This window comes from Marmota marmota, unplaced genomic scaffold, assembly GCF_001458135.2.
Source record: "Marmota marmota marmota unplaced genomic scaffold, marMar, whole genome shotgun sequence".
NCBI lineage: Eukaryota > Metazoa > Chordata > Mammalia > Rodentia > Sciuridae > Marmota > Marmota marmota.
In genome coordinates this window covers 7,835,518-7,852,549 of record NW_026000185.1, presented here as the reverse complement: position 1 = coordinate 7,852,549, position 17,032 = coordinate 7,835,518, and the positions used below count along the sequence as shown (strand labels likewise).

Below are 17,032 nucleotides of genomic sequence, written 5' to 3'. Positions count from 1 at the left end.
CTCCTCTGTCCCTCATGCCCTCCTGAGCAGGCAGCAACCTGCTCTCTGACAGGTGCTCTCCATCTTCATACTTCCTCATCTGTGTCTGTCTCCCCTTTGCTTACAAGAATGCCACTGCCACCCCAATCCTGAGTGTCCTGAAGGGGGAAATGTTCCATTGAGGGGGTGGGGGGCCTTTATGGCAGAGGCCTAGCAGCCATGGTTGTTCATAGACGGTATTGTCCTGCTCGGGAGGGAGGAGTGGGCACACCAGCACTCTGTGGTGGTGAAGGACAGTTCTGATTTGGGTCTGAGCCTGGTGTGCCTATTTTGGATTTAATCTTGAGGCCAGGAAAGGTAGGAGCCTTCAACTATGTGCTCTGGGCTCAGGTGTTGGAGCCAATGGCCACTGTGGCCTCCTCTTGCCCTAGCCGCCTACCTTTCTTTCTTATGAGACCTAAGTGCACATGACCACTAAAAAATGCCTGTGCCTTGTTGGTAGTTTGTGGTGACCCTAACCAGCTTCCTGAACCCTGGGCTCTTGGAGTGATGCTGAAGGCCACCTGGTGGCCTTTGGTGGCTCCCAACCCCCCTTCTCTGCCTATATGGTTAGAGTGTCAGAAGTCATCTAAGAACTGGGCTCAGTGATGCACACCTGTGATCCCAGCAACTCTGGAGGCTGACGCAGGAGGATTCTAAGTTCAAGGCCAGCTTAGGCAACTTAGGGAAACCTTGTCTTAAAGTAAAATTTTTAAAAAGGGATGTGGATGTGGCTCAGTGGTGAAATACCCTTGGGTTTAAAATCTTCATCAGCCCTCTCCCAATGCCACCTAAGACCCCAATGCAGAACTCCACCCAGAGCTCAGTGGGCTTGCTTTCCAGGTGGTACTGCTTGTGGGGCCACATTAAGAACAGCTGTGCTCCAAGGGTAACGAGGGACTCCTGGTTATGTTGCTGGACCAGCCAGTGGGGTTTGTGGCAGTGTGAGTGATTTGGGGAGGTGGGAGGCTGCCTGGGGTTGTGCTGGGCAAAGGGTTTGATTGCTAAGATATTTGTGGCCTTGTGGGCAAAGTGGGTGGCCTGAGTTGAGGGCATCAGAGGGGCCAGAGGAGGAGAGTGGAAGGTGGGGGCCAGCCAGAGGCTGCAGTGGGAAGCTCCTACCACAAATCAGGCTGGTTTGAGTTGAGACTGTGCCTTGGGCAGGGGTCTGTATGTCCTTTCTCAGTGCTTCACAGCTATGTTGAAGCCTGGCCCAGCCACAAGGGGACTTTGGGGTTGGCCTAGAGGGAGATGGGTGTTTTCAGCCCAACACAATCCCATGCGTGGGTTGCTAAGGGCCAAGGTTCATTTCAGTGTGGGCCTTTTCTCTCTAGGACAGGGGAGGCTGCTCTCCACCCCACCCCACCCCATGACCCTCAGTGTGGGCCACTTCAGGGAAATGCTCTGGTCTTGTGAGAGCATCGCTTAATGCTTTGGTATGTGTTTGGAGTGTTGGGCTCCCAATGGCTTTGAAGACCTTAGGTTCCAGTGTTTTGGCAAGCTTGGCAGTAGCTGAGTCCTGACTTGCGTGGTAGAGGAAGCAGGTGGCAGCCAGGTGGGGTCAGGGCCTTGGAGGCCCTGTGTGTCCTGGTGTGCTGCAGGACAGACGCTGAGCAGTACAGGCAAGCCCTCCCTTGGGACCATCTGTTGCACAGGGTCCTGGGGCAGACTTCCAGACAGGTAGTCAGCACACTTTTGGCAGGCAAGGCTGCAGGCGGGCAGGTAGACTGGCATGCTGAAATGGCTTGTCCTCTTGGCCAGGTCTGAGCTAATCTGGGGTCCCAGCAGCCCCCCACATCTAGTGCATCATGAGGAGAGGGCCCCATCTCTGTACCATGAGTCTTCAGGTGATGCTGTGGGTATCCCTGCCAACCCTACCGTTTTCCTGGGAGTCCCAAAGTGGAATGGGGGACAGAAGGCAGGACAGGTGTGCTCTGTGTCTGCTGGGGAGTGTGTGTCCTGTGGGCAGAGCATAGCTATGGCCTTAGACCTCCGTCTCTTTCCAACAGTGCCCTGGGGAAGGGGCACAGCAATATTGCCCCACTTGCCCACCTAGTAGCGTCCTGGTGAATGTGGAGAGTGTGATGCTGAATACATTGGGGGTAGCTTGCAGAGGAGACATCCTGCTGGACTGGGTCAGAGCCTTGGTCAGTTGTTCCTTGGACATGGCTTGCCGACTCTGGCCGGTGTGCTGGGTGGTGCAGAGGACCTGAGGTTTGCTTTTGCTAACACTGTGGTGTGTCTCATCTATTGCAGGGACTTTGAACATGTCGGGGATCGCCCTCAGCAGACTCGCCCAGGAGAGAAAAGCTTGGAGGAAGGACCATCCTTTTGTAAGGACTCTGTTTCTCTGCTGCCCAGGGCACGGTCCTCATTGCCCTGAGGTCCCTGCATGTGGTCTTGTGGCCTGCTTGTGGCCACTGGGTGGGGTTTTGCAGTTGGTCTTTGGTGCTGACCTGGTTCTGTGGCTGTTTTCTCTCAGGGCTTTGTGGCTGTCCCAACTAAGAACCCAGACGGCACAATGAACCTGATGAACTGGGAATGTGCTATCCCAGGAAAGAAGGGGGTAAGAGCTGCTTGAGGACTTGGTCCTGGTTTTTAGCAGGAGAAGAACTACCAGAAGGGACTCAGGTTTAGGTGTTCACCCTCTGTGAGGGCCCACAGCCCTCAGCATTGTGGGCCTGCCAGTCATATCCACAGCTCTGGCCTGTCCTCAGTCCAGAGAGGGGACATGAGATCAGAAGGAAGTAGCCACTGGCTAGGTTTGGAGTGGGCATAGCTGTGGGGAATGGTCAGACCCATTGGGTTGTGGGGAGCACAAAGAACCTCCTAGGGCATCATGTTGGAGGGCAGGCCCGGGGGCCAGGCCAGGGCCCATGGTGAGGAGCTTCTGGGAGCTGGCTGAGCACTGGGCTCTGGCCCATCCCTCAGGATGTGGTGAGGTACATGGGACCCCAAGGGCATGATGAGCCCATTTCATGCATGCACTCCTGGAGTGTTCCCTCGCATGCAGAACTTGGGTGGTGGCCTCGGCTCACCTGGGTGTCCCTGAGCTCGTTGTCTGTCCTCATTGTGTGTCAGATGGAGATCTGGGTGTGAGGGCCTCCCATGACTCTAATGGCCATCCACACACACAGCACTTGTGAACCCCTGAGGTACTTGGACTGTGCCGGGGGTTGGGGGTGCTTACCACCCAGATTTCGTCCCCTTGAGTTGAGCAAAGCCATCTCTAGTAGGACTTTGTTTTCCTGAACAGAGATGTGTTTGGTCCATTTGTGTGTGGCTCTCTTGAGTGGTACAGGTGGAATCCCCAGCCTTTGTTGAGAATGTCTCTTGCCCGTTGCGTTGGGGTAGGAGGTATACCCTGGTGCTCCCCATGATTCCAGGTTGGGCGGGGTTTCTGGCTGTGGGTCAGCACTACTAGTCCCTGTCCAGGCCAGATGTAAGGCAGGTGGCTTGAAGAATCTGAGGTTGGGGATGCAAGCTGCTGGGCCCAGATTCTCAGGGCTCAGCACTGGGAATACAGCCATGCCCCCAGCTGCTCTGCACATGTCCTGCAGTACCTGAGCTCTTTGATGCCCTGGAGCAGCCCATGAGCTGTGGATCCTGACTTCTCTGAGGGCCCCTGCCTTCTGTAGAGCCCAGCTGCTGCCCTTGCTCCTTTCCAGCTCTCCCACGGGTTCAGAGCAAGTCTCCACAATGCCACTGAGGGTGTTGGGTCTCTGGCCCCCGGGAGCTGGTGAGATGAGGAAACCAGCCCTCCTGGGTCTGCCTGCTGCACACAAGCGGCACACCTAATCACGATCACTTCCCAACAGACTCCGTGGGAAGGAGGCTTGTTCAAGCTGCGGATGCTCTTCAAAGATGATTATCCATCCTCGCCACCGAAATGTGAGTTCCTACAGAGACCTGTGGTCGTCTTCAGAGTCTTGGGCTGCCCGAGCCATGGTGGCTGCCACCCCGCCCCAGTGCTGTGGTGCAGTGTGGGAGATCAAAGCAGCTCTGGTCGAGTCAGCCTAAGTCTCCTGTGCAGGTTGTTGATTTGAGTCTGTCCAGTCCTGGGGTGGAAAGTGCATATGATCGGCTTAGTCTCTGATCCCAGCTGATCAGTGGGGAAGCTCCCAGGCCCAGACTGCCTGCACCCTCCATGGCTGTCAGCTTTGAGGATCTTCACTTTGTGCCCACAGGCACTCCAGCCCTGGTGGGGACAGGCATACAACAAGATTAGGGCTCAGAATTGCACCCTAACCCAGTCTGCTGCCACCCAGCTGTTGTCTGTTAGGGTTCCTGTGGCTGTCTGCTGCCTGGGTGAGAGAGCACTCAAACTGCTGCTCAGAGAAGCCTGAGCTGAGTTTAAAATGGTGGCCACTGGAAAATTATCTGGATGCAGTTAGGCAAGACCTGGGCGGGGAGGGGTCATCAGTCCTGCTCCTGTGGCTAGATACCCACATATAGCATGGCCAGTGGGTGCTGGGAAGAGCGCTGGCCCAGAGGGGAAGCTCTGGGTGTGAACTTTGCTGAGAGAAGTCTTCTACGTTCTCATAGCCCCACAGGAAAGCTTCAAAATTAACTATTGACAGAACACAAAGTGGAGACTTAACTTTGTTTTAGGTTGTCTTCAGCCATTTGGATTCCTTTTGTTGGGCACAGTTACTTTGTAATGATTTCTTTTAATTAAGAGGGGAAAATACCCCAAAATGAGACAGACATAGCCATTTCGTTTGATACCCTGCTGCAAAATCCAAGCAAATGCATCAAAGTGGGAAAAGCCCCCTAGGAGACCTGGGAAGAAGCGTCCAGGTCACCAGCTGCTTGGGAGGGTTGCTGCCAAACAATTAACCTGCTGAAACCTATTTCCATAGAATTGCAGCTCATGAACGTGTAAAACTAAGCCATCTGCAATAGCATCTGATGCCTTGAAGTGAATCCCACCAGGTGTGGTGAGGTCTCTAGCTAGAAACCAAGGCCTTTCTGGAAGAAGCAAAGGACAGCTAGACAGTCAGCAGGCTCTGCTGTGTGGCCCAGAGGGCTCAGCTCTGGGAATGCAACTGCATCCCTGGCTGCTCTGCACATGTCATGCAGTCCCCAGAGTCCAGCAGGCTCAAAGTGCATATGGAAATGCAGAGGGCAGGAATGGTCAGGGCCCATGCAGTCCTGGGGATGTCATGAGACCCAGGTTGAGGCTCTCAGGGCAGAGGGTGCCCAGACCTGTCAATGGATGGGCCAGATGCCATTCATCAGATACTGAGACTTGCCTCAGGGCATGGAAGTCTACATTGGGACAGGTGTGAGGACAGGCAGGCAGACCCACAGAAGAGTGGGTGGACCAGAAAGGCCGTGTAGTGTGTTTTAGGTGTAGTGAGTCTGGCCTCAGGGATGACCAATGGATAAGAGAGCTGTCTCCTTCTTTGTGGATGACCCTGCCTGCTTCACAGCACCAGCAGAAGGGGAGGCAAGGAGGCACAGAGGCCGTCTTCTGATCAGGGATCAGCAAGAGCACCCAGGAAAGCACAGAACACTGGCCCTTGGGGATCAGCCAGCTGGACTGGCCTGAAGACTCTTCATCAGGAGATACAGGGAGAGAAGCAAACCCCAGAGAAGATGGGACGGGGCAGCTTGGTAGAGCTTGCCTAGCCTGGTTGAGGCCCTGGGTTCCATCCCCATTGCTGCAGGGTCCTGTGAGAAAGAAAAGAGAACTCTACAGGTCACAAAGAAGGCAAACCACCACGAGGTGGAGCAGGCCCTTCACAGAAGAGCTGTCCAGAGCTGTCTAGTTGGCCAGTCCACACAGGGAAATCCAGCTGCTCATCACCGGAGGGGAGAGGCGGCATCTTGGTTGGATGTTGCTGTCTTACAGAGAAGGGCAGATGCGGCAAGGTGCTGGACAGTAAGATACCTCACATGCTTGTTTGAGAGCTTCTCTTTGGAAGTCTGTCTGCCACGACCATTGGAGCTAAACCTGGATAGCTCCATGTTGGAGGATACCCAGGAGCGTGTGTGTTCACAGAGGGAGGCCTCAGGAGACCCAGGCAGCCCCATCTGTAATAACCAGAGCTGGAGATGGGCCAGGTGTGCATTGGTAGCAGCATGGAGGGGCTATTAACCTTGCACACAGGGCTGTATCCTCTCTGTAGGATTCAACAACAGGCCCTGCTCCTTGTGAGTTAAAAGTCAGGAGGACAATTGCTGAGTTTGGAGGGAAGCCAACCAGGGGCAGGGGGCTGGTATTCGTGGTGTGCATTCTTTCTCCATGCAAGTTGTTGATAGAAGTAACAAGGTTGGTAAATCAGATTAAATTAAAATTAGGCATTTAGTTTGCAATAAGGTACATTATAGGGGTGAGGAAGGTCTGTGTCCAGAGTGTGTGAGAAGGTCCTGCCAGGCAGTGGGAGGTAGAACAAGAACTCAGGAGCAGCCAGCGAATGGCGACCCAAGAAAGGGGCTCTGCCTCTGCAGCTCAGGGGAGAGGCGAAGGGGCACCCAGAGGCCTGGTATTGGCAACTCCTGTTGGTGCTGCCCTGGCCCTGTGCCTGCGCACACCAGAGTTCACGTCCAGCACAGCAGCCTTACTCAGTGGAGCAGCACAAACCTCCTTCTCTGCAGCCTACCGCCTCCATGGCCCCACCTGCTCACGTGCACTGTGGCCGAAGGCAGAAGGCCCAGGAAGCCACCTGCAGGCAGGAGCGGCCTGGCTGGAGAGCAGCATTGGGAGGGTACCCGCTGAGTTCCTGGGTGCTGGTCGGTTGCTCCTCTCCAGCAACTGACCAGGCTGCACTTGCACTCTGGGTATGGTCAAATCATAAAATGCAGGTTGCCCAGAGGAAAGATGAGACGCCCTAGAGCACCACAACCAGCAGACTTTCCTCTTCCCTATTTTGGGGGTGGTGGGGGTGGGGTTGAAGAAAATGGGGAGAGCTCCAGCTGTCCGCCCTCGCCTGCTACTGTGCCTCTTTACTCCACACCTTCCCAAGTCCTCTCTGGAGGGGGCCCTGGGCTGAGCTGGCCTGGCCCGCTCCTGGCTGTCTGCTGTCCCTGGAGTTCCTGCCCTGGGAGAGATGTCACATTCTTCAGGCCCTGTTTCTGAGAAGGAAATGTGTGCTGCACTCCCGTCCTCTCCTGGCTGGCCTTGCTTCTCTCCCTGAAGGGCCCAGCACCGGGGAGGAGGGCAGTGGGGAAGCTAAGAGTTGCCTCTCAACAGTGATTTCCTTCCTTCTCCCTCATCCAGGTAAATTTGAGCCACCGCTGTTTCACCCAAATGTGTACCCTTCTGGTACTGTGTGTCTGTCCATTCTGGAGGAGGACAAGGACTGGAGGCCAGCCATCACGATCAAGCAGGTATGTGGGCTGGCCGGGCCTGTTGGGCTCATCCTGGCAGAGACCACCTGTCTAGCCACTGAACGCACTGTGCCCTCTTGTTTTTGTCTCGCACAGATCTTATTAGGAATACAGGAACTTCTAAATGAACCAAATATCCAAGACCCCGCTCAAGCAGAGGCCTACACGATTTACTGGTTAGTAGTAACTGGCCTGCTGCCTGCAGGCCTTCCCTGAAGTGCAAGTCCAGGCCGTCTGTCGGAAGGAGAGCCGGGTGCTGCCGGCAGCCAGGGTGGTGCCACAGAGGGGAGGATGGGATGGCCACTCGGGGTGGCTAGGGCTACGTGCAGGGTGTGGCATGTGTCCGTTGCCAGCCCTGTTGATGGCTGAGCTGCATGTGCAGGGGCCATCGGGAGGGAGCACAACAGCCAGGGCTGGTGGGGCCAGGCACTGCTCGGCCTGGAGGCAGGCGCTAGAGTCGGGTGGCATGAGCTCCTGTGGGCCTGTGAGACAGTGTCTCCTAGCACAGCACACCCCATCACTGTTGTGGCTCCTCTGGGGATTGTGTCCCAGCTCAGGGGAGCTGCTCAGTGACAGCCTTGCACAGTCCTGGCATCCACCACGTTTTCCTGTGGTGCTGTCATGATGGGGTCCCTGGGTCCTGCCTTGTCTGCTGAGGGATCAGGGCCTGGTGTGATTGGGTCCGCCAGCCAGAAAGACCTTTGCCCTCAGCAGGGGCCACGTTTCTGGTGTCTAGGGCCCCTTGGCCCCTGACAGCTCTGTCCACAGCTCTCAGACCCCCAGCTGGTCTAGCATGGGCACCCTCACCAAGAGGAATGGAGTGGAGGGCTTTCTGAGAGCAGCATCCACCTGTGTCCCTCTTGCCTGGGACCCAGAGGGGCTCTAACCCCTATCACTAGTAGTCTGTTCCTTCCAAGGGCATTTCCTGAATTGGAGCTGGTCAGGAGGGGAAGGTGCTGGTTCTTGAGAAATGTGCTTCTCCCTGGGTGTATGGCCAGGTGCTATGTGTCTCCCTCCCTGGTGGCCTCCAGGCAGTGCCCTGGAGCCTCTGGCATGGCCTCCGTCCGTTTGTGCTGCCACTGTCAACAAGCCCAGCTGTCTGGCTATGGCTGGCCTCTTGCTGGTGGAGGGTGCGTGCCTGTTGTGGGTGCGCTGTGTGTCCCCTCCGTGGAGGCCTGCGGCTGTGCTGTGTGGCCCCATGTCCTGTGTCCCTGGGGCTCGTGCTGTTGGCTTGCTGTGTGTACTTTCTCTCACCTGAGCAAGGTCTCTGTGACACCGTCCACCCCAAAAGCACCTGAAAGTTTCAGATCCCTTCCCAGGTTCCAGCAGGCTGGCTTGCTGGGCAGGGGCCTCATCCATCACCCAGCCTTGCTTGGTGAACAGCAGAGCAGGTGAGGGCGCCTGGTGGGTCCTGCGCTGCTGGGCTGCTGCCCTGGGCCCATCACCTTCCTATTGAACTGTTACCCATCCCACACCCAGGACTGGCATGCACATCGTCATTTTCTGCCCTTGCTTGCTCTGGTGCTGGGCATTGGGCCTTTCTGGTTGGCCCTGCCGCCAGAGCCTGTCATCAACCCTGGGGATGTCTGCAAAGCCTTGGGCCTGAGCTGCATGCAGGCTGGGGCCTGGCTCAGGCCGAGAGCAGGGCTGGGAAGAGCTCCAGACCTGTTTCTTGGGGAGCACCCTGGAAGCTCACTCACTCAGACACAGCTGGCGTGGCATGGGGTCTCAGATCAGCCCCCAGTGTTATGAGGTTGCTAAGATCCCTGTTCCTAGGAGTCTAGCTTCACAAATGTCACCAGGGTCACACTACTTCCTGATGTGGGGTTGCCTGCCTGGCCAGCCAGTTTTGCCCAAGTGGGTCATGCAGGCTGGCCCGTGTCCTGGGCTGCTCCAGCACTCTGCACAAGGCTGCCTCCTGCACCTTTGTCTGAGCCGAGAGCTACATGGAAAGCCCACCAGAAGCTTGTGTCTGGTTTTAGAAATGAGGAGCAAAAACTAGTGCTTAGCAGTCTCTTGACCACAATTTTTAATGCTATCTAATAATTGCAAACATCTGATTAAGGTACAGTGGAACTATAATCCCTGCTGCTTGGGAGGCCGAGGTGGGAGGATCACTTGGGCCTGGAGTTCAAGGCTATATGCAGTGTGCTCATCTGGTGTACATAGTAAGCTCAGCATCAATGTGGGGGACCACCAGGCTGCCCATGCTGGTCAGTAATGGGGTTGCACTTGAGAACAACTACTGCACTCTTCAGAAAAGGAAGAGAAAACTGAATTTGGTACAGATTACTATGTTGCAGGCCACCTGCCCCCCCCCCCCTTCAGCCCTCATTGCCTGTGGGGCCTCTCTGCCTACTGCATGGAGGTCCTGTTGGCTGTGGAGTCTCCACATGGAGGTTGCTGCTTCTCCCTTTTTGATGGCCTCCTTCCCTGCTCCCACTCTCCATCCAGGAGCTAGTGTGGGTTCCCCACCCAGCTCCCCTGCCTATGCAGCCTTCCCACCTTCTGCCACAAGGCTGCACCCCACTGCTGCCCCTGCAGTGGCTTGGTGAGTGCTGGCTTCTCCAGGCAGCCTGAGTGGCCCTCCAGCCTGGGAGGTGGGCCACACTGTTGCCTTCTAACTTATCTCTTCTCTTTTGACCTCCTCAGCCAAAACAGAGTGGAATATGAGAAAAGGGTTCGAGCACAAGCCAAGAAGTTTGCACCCTCATAGACAGCGACCCTGTGGCACCGCAAAAGGAAGGGATTGGTTTGGCAAGAACTTGTTTACACCTTTTGCAAATCTCAAGTCGCTCGTGCAGTTACCGGTCGCCTGGGAGGGTTGGGCGGGCGCCATCTTCCATTTCCGCCACTGGCATACAGTTCTCAATTCGCTGAATTGCCCCAGTTTTTCATACAGGGTCTCTTCCTTCAGTCTTTTGTATTTTTGATTGTTATGTAAAACTTGCTTTTATTTTAATATTGATGTCAGTATTTCAACTGCTGTAAAATTATAAACTTTTATACTTGGGTAAGCCCCTAGGAGCTAGTTCCTTTGCTCGGATGCAGGCATGCTTCACCGTTCAGAGTTGTCCCGGCCTCCAGCGGGCTGTGTGGAAGTCCCTGTCCTTCCCTCCCACACCCTTCTCTCAGAACCTGGCTGTTGCTAATGCGCCTCCGATCCAAAGTCAGCAGCGTCTCGACCCGCACCTCTTCCTTTGTGTTTATATGGCGTTTGTCTGTGTTGCTGTTTAGAGTAAATAAACTGTTTATATAAAGGCTCTGTTGCACTATCATCATTACAGGGAGAGGGCACCTGGTGTGCCCAGCCTCCCCAGCCAGTGGCTGTGCCCTTGCTCAGGCCCCTGCTGTGGGTGCACCAGGTCCCTGGCACTATCTTGTCCTGTTGTTTGGATAGGACTATGTGGGGTCTGTCCAAGGTTCCATCCTCCTGTCCCTGGATCTTTGGGCCCTGGAGTGCAGACCTGGTGAAGTCGGAGTCGTGTCCAGACCCTTGTAAAGTGTTCCCACCCAAAGCTGGTACCTGTGCAGCTGCAGCCGCCAAGGAGGACACAGTGGCTCAGTCCAGCTGCGATCAGCATCTGCCCTCCCCAACTGATTGTGACTGCTGTGGCCCCCCAGGAGGCAGCCTCAAGCCATGGCCCTCCTGTGCCCCAGCTTGCGTCTAGCCTGGCAGCCTGAAGGGCCCTTGGCCTGGGTGTGTCTTGTCACAGGAAGCCCTGAGACATGACTGTCCACTGATCCTACAGGAACTGGAGCCACCGGTGGTGAGGAGGAGCTGCTCCCCAACCATAACCTTGAGCTGCCTGTCAGGGCTAGGCAGGCAAGCCCCTCAGGACAGGGAGATGCAGCAGGCAGAAATGGCCCATTGTCCTGCTCTGAGATCTGGCTGAGGCCTGCAGCCACTCTGCTCTCCCACCTGGAAGACCAAGTGCATCCACGAAGAGGGCAGGGCCAGTGCATTGGGGGACCCCCAGAACCTAAGGAACAGGTGAAAGGAGTGGGCCCTGGAATTGGAATCCTCAGGTTGGCAGTTAATGAGACAGAGGGCCTTGCCAGGGGAATTCCGCTCCCTCATTTGTAGCCTGCTCCTGGAATGTCATTTTGTAACAACTGACTACATTTAGTTATAGTTACACATGTATATGGTTAATATATGGAAATTCAATATATTTTATAGTATTCTAAAGTAACTGATGTTTCTGGCAAATTGTAGTGACTTCGGCTATGAAATGTTCCTTCTGTACCACGGTCCTTGGCTTAACAAAGATGTGACGCGTAACATGAGAACATGCAATGTGATAACTGTGTTCACCTGAGGGAGGAGGGTGTTCCCAGCATGAGGCCCATGCTAGTAAGGAATCGTGGGCAACAGACTAACCACTGTATCCAAGAATCTTCAAATTAAAGCATTTCCACAAACTGTGGCCCTCTGATTGTCCTTTCCTGCCCTGACCCATCCCCTTGGGCTTTAAAGCCTCTTAGGCAGAGACTCCCCTCCTCTTCAGGGCCCTGTTCTTGATCTTTCACCCTGCCCAGCAGGGCCCCCAACGGCCTCCAGCCCCCAGAATCAGACCTCAGCAGCCAGTGATGTCACTCAAGCCAAGGTGGATGCCCTGTGTCCCCATGTCTCTCCACACTGTTCTGGGCCCTGAGACCTAGAATTTTGAGCTGTTCCCCTGCTGCCTGGAGTGGGTCTCGGAGAGGGGACAACAAGCTTTATAGGTTCCCAGGTGTGCAGGGGAGAGCTCTCAGTTCAGACCATGACAGGGCTCCTGGACTCTGGTGTGTCCAGGACTGGCCGTGCCAGGAGGGATTTCTGCAGGCAGGCCATTGTGTGAGTGCAGATAGAGCTGGCCCCAGGGCACCTCCCAGGGGAAACTTGACCGTAGGCAGGACAGGAATGTGGGCCTGTGCTTGGGCCTTGGCATCCTGTTTGGACCTCCATCTCTAGCCTGTGGGACTTGGGGTCAGCCAGGCTATGGGAGGCACAGAGACCCTGACGACAGCATGGTCCCCTTTGGCTTCTTGGGCTGCGAAGCCTTGGTCCAGTTATCATGCCTGTCCCCATAGACATAGCCCCAGGCCACCTGGGCTCCCTCTGCAGCCTCTGAGCTGCTGACAGCAGGCCTCCAGCCCAGGGGTCTCCATGGCAACAAGCTGCCAGGTTGGAGGGCCCAGCACTGACTTGGACTTGCTGGAACCAGTCTGAGCCAGCCACAGCAGGGAGGGGCCTGAGAAGCTCTGGATTTGAGGACCTGTTCCCTGCAGCTGGTCCTCAGCTTGCCCCTGACACTGGGCGGTCTAGGGACTTCCACAGGGCAAGGAACTCCTCTGGAGGCCTCCAGATACTGCTGACCCCTCTGAGGAAGCCACCAGGCCATGGTGGTGACCCTGGCTTTGGACCATTGATGGGAAAGGGCTGGAGCCAATGGCCCTACCCATTCTGCCTGTCCGCTGGCCTGACCCAAAGGTTGTTTGTCCAGAGGCTGCCATATCCGAGCTCTTGTGGGGAAGAGACAAACAAGACTCCTGGATGCGTGGGATAGGCTTTTTGTTTTTTTTTTAATTTTAATATTTATTTTTTAGTTATCGGCGGATACAACATCTTCGTTTTGTATGTGGTGCTGAGGATCGAACCCGGGCCGCACGCATGCCAGGCGAGCGCGCTACCGCTTGAGCCACATCCCCAGCCCATGGGATAGGCTTATCTCACTGGGCCTTGCCCTTCCAGGCCAAGCCATCTATGTCCTTCCTTCAGGATGCCCCCTCTGAAGAAAGACAGGCTTCCACGCCCTTAAAAGGGTCCTCCCTTTGGGCAGGATAAAGGCTCCCGCAGCCCATGTTCTGCATAGGATGATGGGCATGGAGGAGCCCAGTGCACAGGTGCCATGTTCAGCTCTGTCTCCTGTCTCCTCATCCTCTGCCCCTTTGGGTCCCAATAAAGAGCTGCATGCAGGAATGAGCTCTTCCTGGGAAGCAGCACTGCTTGCAAGCAGGCACCAGGATCTCGTGCTCCACAGGCCCTCTGCTGCAGGGCCTCACAGGCACTCTGTCCAGAAACATCCTTTGTTTTTCAGTTGACAGAGTCCTGTGCTGGTCTGCTTCTCTTCCCCCACCCAGGGCTCCTCACAAACTGCAGACCCACCGTGATACCAAGGCCTGAGAATGCCCACTGAGCTTCTGATATGGACCCCGGTGACCCCCAGCCCAGGAGATAGCACCTTGGGCAAAAGGCCGGGACTGGGCCCGACCACCACCCAGCCACCTCTTTTCTGCAATATTCAGGATCCTCCAGCCCCACAACAGCTAGGGTCCTGGCTAGAGACCTTTGTCTATAACCCAAGGTTCTTGGTGCCCCACTTTCCCTGCCTCTGACCCTGAAGGAAGGGGACAGTGAAGAAGCTTTAACTCTCGGAGCTGTGCCTGTAATTCCAAGGGATGCTACCAGAGGGTGGCCCTGTGATAATTGGCAGGTCACTTGGACTTCTCAGAAGCCCTCATGGGTACCCTTCAGCAGCCAGGGAGCAGGCAGGCCTTCCGAGCCTGGTGCTTTTCTCACACTGCCTCAGCCTTTCCAGCCTGAGACCCTGAGCGTGCACACAGCCAGGCTTGTAAGTGGTCTGCAGGAGCAAAGCTCGGCTTCTGCGAGGATTCCTGGGGCAGTAATGGCATCTAGGCAGGGTGTGTGTGCCCCTTGACCCAACACAGCTGCATGGCCTCTCTCTGCCCCTCACCTCAGAGCACAGCAGCTGTAGGCACTGGTCTGAGAGCAGGAGAGCAGGGTCTGGGGCCAGGCACAAGGAGGGTGGGGACTTGCCTTCCTGTCCTCTTTCTCAGCCACCAGACAACACAAGGATGAGCTTCCACCCCCAACCACAGAGTTGGGAACTGAGTGGGACTCTGCAGTTCCTATCCCACCTGCTGGGGGGGAGGAGACTCCAGCAGACACAGGCCTACCAAGATCCCCCAGTAGCCTCAGGAGTGTAGCTGTTAACTCTTTTTACAGACAAGGGTAACAGAGGCACCAGGCAGTGGAGAAGGTACTGGAGCAGGAGTATCAGGGCCAGGCCTCTGACTCAGGTCCATCTGACCTGGTCTCAGACCCCATCAGGGTAGAATGAAGGAATAGGTCACTGAATGGGATGTCACTCATCCATCCAACACCCTACTAAACTAATCTGTGGAGGGAAGAACCCTGGGGGTGATGATTATCACTTGTTTTTACATACTGGGGATTGAACCCTGGGACACTCTACCACCGAGTACATCCCTAGCCCTTTTGCCTCTTTTTTAAATTTTTTTTTTTTTATTTTGAGACAGGTTCTCACTAAATTGCTTAGGGCCTCCAGAATTTATTTATTTATTTATTTTTTGGTGCAAGGGATTGAACCCAGGGGAGCTCAACTACTGAACTGCATTTGCAGCCCTTTTTTGTATTAGAGACAGGGTCTAGCTAAGTTGCTGAGGCAGGTTTGAATTTGAAATCCTTCTGCCTCAGCCTCTAGAGTCGCTGGGATTACAGGTATGCACCATCGCACCCAGCAATTCCTTTGGACATTTTTTGAGGAGGTACCAGGGATTGAACTCAGAGGCACTGAACTACTGAGCCATATCCCCAGCCCTATTTTGAATTTTATTTAGAGGCAGGGTCTCACTGAGTTGCTTAGTGCCTCACTAAATTGCTGAGGCTGGCTTTGAACTTGTGATCCTCCTGTCTCAGCCTCCCAAGCCACTGGGATTACAGGAGTGTGCCACCGCACCCAGCTCCTTTGGATTTTTGATCCATTTGCCTCAGCCTCCGAGTTGGTGGTGTTACTGATGCACAATACTACTCCTGGTCTGGGGATTTATCTTATCCTGGGGGAACTGAGACCCAGCCCTGAGTTTGGGACCCCGCCTATTGTTGTGGCCTCAGAGAAACCCCTTCCTATGTCTGGACCTCAGTTTCCCTACCTGTAGAAGAATGAGGTCTCCAAGGGTCCACCTAGCCCTGCAGAAAGGTTAGTCTGAAGGGCTAGAGCCCCTGCAGTGGCCCTGCTAGGCCCCCTCCCTGGCAGTCGGTAGGTGCCCCCCCAACTTCCTGTTTACAGCCACTGCAGTCTCATCCCTTCACCCCAAAGCCATTATGATCACCATGACAACCAGACCTGTTTGTTCCAACAAGTTAGCAGAAACTGACGTAAGACTGCAGGGGTGGGGGCACCAGTTCCAGATCCTGGGAAGGAGGTCAGTGTCCCCACACCAACTCCCTCCCCTGCTGAGGACCAGCTGGGGGCACAAGGCTCAGACCCCTCCCCGTTCACCTGACATCCCTGACCCAAGCAGTTGGTGCATTTCCGAGTTCCCCTGCCATCCCCCATTTGCCTGGCTAGGCTGGGTAAGGATGGAGGCAGGGCCTGGGGCTAAGGGCCCTAAAGGAGAATCACCTTGCCATCCCTCAGACAGGCACAGAGGGCTGGGCACAGATGTGAGTTGGGATCCGGAAGTCTAGATAGATGGCAATGTCCCTAGACAAGGGGCAAAACCACCTATATCTTCCCTAGACTGGGGAACTGTAGCCAGGCTGACCTCTCCCCAGGAGCCCACTTCAGTGACCAGTTATGAGGACCATTGGACAGTCAGGTCAGGGACGGCTCAGCTATCTGCAAATGTCCACCACTTGCCCCAAGGTCCATTCTGGAGGCCAGTCCCAGCCTTCCCTCAGCTTGGCCACTCCAGCCTTCCCTGCGGGGCCATCCTTGCCAATAAGCCTGAGCTGCACAGGCTCCAGCTCTGCCTCCCTGCTCCTCACCCTGCTGGAGGCCCGCTGTTGGGGACCGGCCCTTTGGTAAAAGCTGGACCCCCAGCAGTAAGTTTACCAGTATCCTGCCAAGCTCAGGGCTAGGTCCCACAGGCCTCCTGTGCCACTCCAAGTCCAAGCCCCTCTGGGCAGCTCCCCAGCGTGACTCCTGGACCCACAGCATGAGGGAACTTGTCAGACCTGCAGACCCTCTTCCCCAGCAGTGAGCCAGAAGTCCTGGGCTGGTCCAGCAATGGAAGGAGCCCTCCAGGGATCATGTGTGGTGTGCTCAGGTTTGAGAACAGCTGTCTGGAGGCTGAGTTGGAAACCCTGCCCAGAGAGGGACCAGGAGGCTGGGCAGGGAAGAGCACAGCAGGGTCCAGCAGGCCCTGATCACCAAGGCCTTCAACCTGGATCTCCCACCGGCACAGCAACCAGGTTTATTGCCTGCAGAGACCCCTTCGGCAGAGTGGACTATACCTCTGAGAAAGAGCGGTCCGGCCCGCAGTGGCGAGGTCCCTAGACCCAAGTCCACTACAGGCCTGGGCTTGGGTGTGTGTGGGTAGGGCAGCACTGGGCTGGGAGTGTGCTTCTGGAGATGGCCATGCAGCCCTTCCAGAAAAGTCTGTGCTGCTCCTGGTGCGTCAGTTGGGTTTCTGCGACTCTGGCTTTCCTGGGGCCCAGGAAGGAGACCCTGCGGACAGTCCCCCTTTATGCTGCCAACCACCTGGGCGAGGGCAGCCAAGCGGGTGTCCAGACACAGCACGGAGCCGGCTTCTTCTCCGCACCCACCTGTGGGTTGATTGACAGCCCCGCACCCTGGGTAGGTCTCCCAAGCAGGCCTAGAGACACAGGGACCACAGCTCGGCCCCCAGGCGCGGGGGCGGGAGGGGC

The 17,032-nt window shown here is 55.8% G+C and overlaps 1 protein-coding gene and 1 long non-coding RNA gene across 2 annotated transcripts in view; one reads left to right on the top strand and one right to left on the bottom strand.

Moving 5' to 3' along the window:
* Positions 1-2,274: 2,274 nt before the first annotated feature.
* Ube2i (ubiquitin conjugating enzyme E2 I) lies at positions 2,275-10,614 on the top strand. Its single transcript, XM_015490986.2, has 6 exons — positions 2,275-2,351; positions 2,501-2,584; positions 3,837-3,909; positions 7,244-7,353; positions 7,450-7,529; positions 10,006-10,614. The coding sequence occupies exons 1-6, from the start codon at positions 2,286-2,288 to the stop codon at positions 10,067-10,069; spliced, it is 477 nt and encodes a 158-aa protein (XP_015346472.1). The 5' UTR covers positions 2,275-2,285; the 3' UTR covers positions 10,070-10,614.
* Positions 10,615-10,762: 148 nt separating this feature from the next.
* The window catches only part of LOC125612316, an 18,762-nt gene continuing 12,492 nt past the window's right edge, over positions 10,763-17,032 (bottom strand). The window contains exon 3 of the long non-coding RNA XR_007342638.1: positions 10,763-10,820. This is a non-coding gene — a long non-coding RNA (uncharacterized LOC125612316). The remainder of the gene's footprint in view (positions 10,821-17,032) is intronic.